Source organism: Manihot esculenta, chromosome 5 (assembly GCF_001659605.2).
Source record: "Manihot esculenta cultivar AM560-2 chromosome 5, M.esculenta_v8, whole genome shotgun sequence".
NCBI classification, from domain to species: domain Eukaryota; kingdom Viridiplantae; phylum Streptophyta; class Magnoliopsida; order Malpighiales; family Euphorbiaceae; genus Manihot; species Manihot esculenta.
In genome coordinates this window covers 23,958,973-23,964,764 of record NC_035165.2, presented here as the reverse complement: position 1 = coordinate 23,964,764, position 5,792 = coordinate 23,958,973, and the positions used below count along the sequence as shown (strand labels likewise).

The following is a 5,792-nucleotide window of genomic DNA, read 5'->3' as shown; positions in this document are numbered from 1 at the left end:
TAAAAGTGGATTTCTCACGGATCATATTAATGAATTTAATATGATCATCAGTTAATTAAGCTCTGTCAAGCTTAATTTTGATGATGAAATTAGAGCCCTAATTTTGTTGTCCTCTCTACCTGAGTCGTGGGATACTGTTGTTTCCGCAATTAACAGTTCACGTGGATCTGAGAAGTTAAAATTTAATGAAGTCCGAGATGTTATCATGAGCGAGAGCATTCGCAAAAGAAAAATCGGGGATTCATCTGGTAATGCACTAAGTGTTGAGGATAGAGACAAGAGTAAGTCGAAGGGAGGCCATAGTAAACATGGTCAATCAAAGTCAAAGGGGCGAGGGAAATCTTAGGGTAGAAACGAGGTTGTTTGTTGGAGCTATGGTGAAAAGAGACTTTAAGAAGGACTGTCTTGAACCTAAGAAGAAGAAAGGTCAAAAGAACAAGTCTTATGAAGAAGATCCTTCTGTATATTCTACAGATGACATTGGTGATGCTTTAGTTCTTTGTGTGGATAGTCCAATTGACTCATGGATACTTGATTCGAGTGCATCATTCCATTCTTCTTCGAGCAAACAATTATTTCATAATTATGGGAAGGTGTATCTTGCTTATAATAAAGCTTTAAAGATTGCTAGAAAGGGAGATATGTGTATCCAGATCTCAAGTGAGGGTAAGTGGAAGCTGCAAAACGTCACGTATATTCCTGACTTGAAAAAGAATATGATCTCTATTGGCCAGCTGGACAGTACGGGTTACAGAAAAGTATTCAGAGAGAGTTCCTGAAAAATTATCAAAGGAGCTATGGTGATAGCACGGGGTACAAAATCTGAAACTTTATACACTACTGCAAGATAATCAGACATGGTTGTTGCAGTTGACAATACATCGAGCTCAAGTTTGTGGCACAACAGGCTTGGACACATGAGTGAGAAGAGGATGAAGATGCTAGCTTCGAAGGGGGTTGAAATCTGTTGATATAGGTCTATGTGAGAGTTGTGTTCTGGGAAAGTAGAAACGGGTCAGTTTTACAAAGGCGACCAAAGAACCACAAGAAGAACGGTTAGAACTAGTACATACAAACGTGTGGAGGCCATCCCCAGTTTCCTCTCTTGGTGGTTCGAGATATTATATTATCTTCGTTGATGACTTCAGTAAGAGGGTGTTAAATTTGGGCCACACCTAACTCACCCCAAAAGCTAATTCAAGTGGGAGGAGTGCCTATGGCCCATATAAGGGGCATATTACCCCTTTCCACAACCAATGTGGGATTCAACACACTCCCCTCACGCTCAAAATTTTACTAGTGTGTGATATATTTATGGGAGGCCCAACATCGGATGGGAAGACTCTAATACCATGTTAAATTTGGATCAGGCCTAACTCACCCCAAAAACTATCTCAAGGGGGAGGAGTGCCTATGGCCCATATAAGGGGCACATTACCCCTTTCCACAACCGATGTGGGATTCAACAGAGGGTATTAGTTTACTTCCTGAAATACAAATCAAATGTGTTTGCAACTTTTAAGAGATGGAAGGCTGAAGTTGAAAATTAGACTAGGTTGAAGATCAAATGTCTAAGGTCTGATAATGGAGAAAAGTATAATTCTACAGAATTCAAGAAATTTTGTGCTGATGAAGAAATCAGGTGCACCAAGACAATTTCTGGCAAGGCAAGGCAGAATGGGATTGCTGAAAAGATGAACAGAACGTTGAATGAGCGAGCAAAAAGCATGAGGCTACATGCTGGGCTGCCAAAAATGTTGTGGACAAATGCAGTGAACACAACATTATATTTGATAAATAGAGGACCTTCAATTCCTTTGGATTTCAAGATTCTAGAAGAAGTTTGGTCGGGTAAAGAGGTCAGATTTACTCAATTGCAGACTTTTGGGTGTGCTACCTATGTTCACATTAATCCAAAGAAGAGAGACAAGCTTGATGCAAAGGCTTTGAAGTGCTACTTCACTGGGTATGCTTCGAATCAGTTTGGGTACAGATTTAGGAATGATAAGAACAGAAAAATCTTGAGACACTGTGATGTGACATTTGATGAGAATGTCCTGTATAAGAATAAGTTTAGAGTGCAATCTGAAGATGCAAAAGAAGTAGGAGCTGAGTTTGAGTTGCAGGAAATTTCACCCAGTAATGTTGCAGTAAGATCACAGGAAAATTCAGAAAACAATGTTGCAAAACCAAAACAGCAACCAGTCACACATGCACCAGTGTTGAGAAAATCTACCGAGGCTACAAGTCACCAAAAAGGTATTCATCTTCCTTACATTATTTGTTGTTGACTGATGGAAGGAAAACAAAATTCTTCGATAAGTTTTGCAGGTGAAGGATTCAACCAAGTAGGAGTAAGCCATGGATGATGAGATATGGTCACTTGAGAAAAATGACACTTGGAAATTAACTGAGTTGCCTATAAGAAAGAAAATTTTATTGAACAAGTGGATTTATAGGATCAAGAATGAAATTGATGGTAAAGTTAAGTTCAAGGCTCGATTGGTGGTTAAAGAACAAAGGAAAGGTATTGATTAGACTGAAATATTTTCTTATGTTGTAAAGCTAACCACAATCAGAATTTTGCTGAGTATTGTTGCAGCAGAGAACTTGTATCTTGAGCAGATGGATGCAAAAACAGTATTTTTACATGGGTATCTAGAGGAAGAGATATACATGCAACAACCACAGGGATATGAGGTTCCTGTTAAAGAACACATGGTGTGCAAGCTCAAGAAGAGTTTATATGAATTGAAGCAGGCTTCAAGGCAGTGGTATAAGAAGTTTGACTTTTTCATATGCAGAAACGATTTCTGTAGAAGTGAAAAATATCAATGTTGTTATATTAAGAAATCTATTAACTTCTTTGTTATTTTACTCTTGTACGTGGATGATATGTTGATTGTAGGGTCAAGTATGGAGAAGATTAATAATTTGAAAGGAAGACTGTCATTAGAGTTTGAGATGAAAGATTTGGGTGCAATAATCTAGGGATGAGAATTTCCCGAAACAGGTCTGTTGGAATTTTAAATTTGTCACATAGCAAAAATACCTTATGCTTCTGCAGTTGCGAGTTTGATGTATGCTATGGTCTGCACTAGACTTGATATAGCACATTCAGTGCGAGCTACGAGTAGATATATGTTAAATCCAGGGAAAGAGTATTGGGAAGCTGTGAAGTTACTTCTGAGATACTTAAAAGGAATAGCTAGTACATCACTTTGTTACAAGAATGGCAATGTAGTATTTGAGGATTTTGTTGATGTTGATCTTAGTGGAAATGTGGATACAAGCAAAAGCATATCCGGGTATGTCTACACTATAAATGCTACTGCAGTGAGTTGGATGCCTAAACTTCGGAAGTGTCTCTATGTCACTGATTACTAAAACTGGTAAGGAGATATGGTTGACTGATTACTTGGAAGAGATAGACAAAACGCAGCTTAATAAAATTCTTTTCACTGGTAGTCAGAGTGTCATACAGTTAGTGAAAAACCCAGTGTATCACTTTAGAACAAAACTCGTAGTCTGGTGGAAGAAGGTGAGATGTGTTTGAAGAAAATTAAAAGTACTAAAAATCCAGCAGAAATATTGAATAAAGGTGTTGATGCTGAGAAGCTGGGGCGGTGCAAGGCCTCAGTTAGTCTTTTACAATAGTATGAAAGATGTTTACGGCTAAGTGTTTTTTGTTGGATACATTGACATGGAGAATGAAAATTGCTGAGTTGACTGGATTAATCTCCAAATGGAAGAATTGTTCTCCTGGTGTATTCTGTTTGAAATTTCACAGAAAAGTAAGAAAATCCTAACTGCCGGTAGACGTAGCCAAATTGGTGAACCACGTTAAATTTGTATTGATTTCTTTTCGTGCTTATTTCTTGGATTGTGCGATTGTTCGATTCTCAACAGAAACACCAATAGTTCCTCCACTCACATACTCTCAGCAAGGCCTCATTTTTTCTGACAATTTTAGGCACTAGAGAGAACCCACACCAATAGTTACTCCACTCACATACTCTCAGCAAGACCTCTTTTTTTCTGACAATTTTAGGCACTAAAGAGAACTCACATTCTGCACAAAGCAAAATCATGATTGAGGAGAAAGAGAGAAAGCTACAAGAACAAACCACTGATATTAGCAATCTCTCCTGCTCAGGATCCTATGTTTCTACTATTTGCAATGATGCCGAATAACTCACTGATCAATACGAAATCACACGCTACAATATATCATAATTTAATCTAGTACTGTCCTTTTTTATATCAGCAACAACTAAAGCCGATATCAAACCATTACACGTGTTTCCTTAATCCTCAAGCCGGAAGCCGGAAGCTGGAACCTCATCGGACATTATAATTGCAAGATTTTCCAGAGTAGGAAATGATGCACTTAGACAAAAACTAGGTCATTATTTCTGTCAGCATTATATTCATATCATTATCTGCCAAGCATTTCAAGAGGATCACGGATATCTCAAACCTAAAATCAGAAGAACAGAAACACCTCACGAACAGACAGGACAGCACATAGCCAAATTCCTAAATCCTGCCGCATAAAATTCACATATACCAGAACGAGAAATTCTTAAGCGACATAGCAACAATAAGACTTACTGAAACAATAAATTCAACTAACGTTTGGTTCCTTTCTCTAGCATTTCAAGCACTTCTAAAACATTTTGTAAATGTAAATTATTCAAAATCATTAAGAAAGCACCTAATTCGCCTCAAGGACATTCAGCAAAAAAAAACTCACATGGAATCTTCCTCGCCGAACAGAATGCGAAGGCGAGAAGCAAAGAGGCCAGTAGGGTCAAGAGAGGCTTCGTGGCGTAGGCCGCGCTCGATGTGGTTCAATCGATTGGTTAGGTTTTGCTGCTCTTGCTTAAGAGCTGAAGTGTCCTCCTGAAGGTCGTGGATACGGTACTTTTGGCTTAAGGATCTGATGCTCAAAAGTAGTATCCCAGTCATGGCGGCGAACTGGATGAAACTGTCTTTGCGCTTTGCTGCGTTTGCTAAAAGCCCTAAGGGCTTTCCAAAGCCCGGTGGAGCTGAGGATGACATGTCGCCAAATTACGTCCGCGAAAGCAGCGAAACAGAGATGTAGACCAAATACCAAAGTGAACTGAGGTGAAAGCTATGGTTCGGCCTGTGGATGCAATATATCTCGCCAGTATGAAAATCACTCCTCGGACTGGAGAGAGGAGAATGGAAAACGACGTCGATGCGTCGGAATCTAGTTGCAACTATAATTTTCTCATCTTGTGCCAAGGGCTGTTTAGAATATTATTTTCGATAATAATGCTAAATATGTCATATAATCCTTCCATTCTCCTTATGCAGAGAAATCAGTATTTGCACAAAGATTAAAATAATAGTTAAACTATATGTTTTCTTCAATTTACTTTTAATAAGATTTTGATAAGTAAAATAAATAAGGGAAGTTAACCCATGCGGAATCACTGATCTAGGTGCATTTAATTGCATAAAATTACAAAGAGAATATAGAGAGAACATGAAGATTATAGACTAATTTTTGTGTTGGAGCGATTTTCATTATATACGCATAGTAATTAATAGTTATACGTAAAATAGAAAAACTACGGAGAGAAACTGATCCCGATTATTTTGTTTATTTCATTTGATAAAAAAAATAATGTTAATTAAAATATATTTCATACTTTTATTTACTTTTTAAAATTTTTATATCAAGTAAAATTTTCTATTTAAATGAAATACTATATAGAAGGTTTTTTCTCAATTCAAAAACGAATGGAGTTTTTTTTTTTAAT

The 5,792-nt window shown here is 37.6% G+C and overlaps 1 protein-coding gene across 1 annotated transcript; it reads right to left on the bottom strand.

Annotated features, from left to right (window-relative positions):
• Positions 1 to 4,505: 4,505 nt before the first annotated feature.
• Positions 4,506 to 5,267, bottom strand: LOC122723737. Its single transcript, XM_043957070.1, has one exon. The coding sequence runs from the start codon at positions 5,062 to 5,064 to the stop codon at positions 4,753 to 4,755; it is 312 nt and encodes a 103-aa protein (XP_043813005.1). The 5' UTR covers positions 5,065 to 5,267; the 3' UTR covers positions 4,506 to 4,752.
• Positions 5,268 to 5,792: the final 525 nt, after the last annotated feature.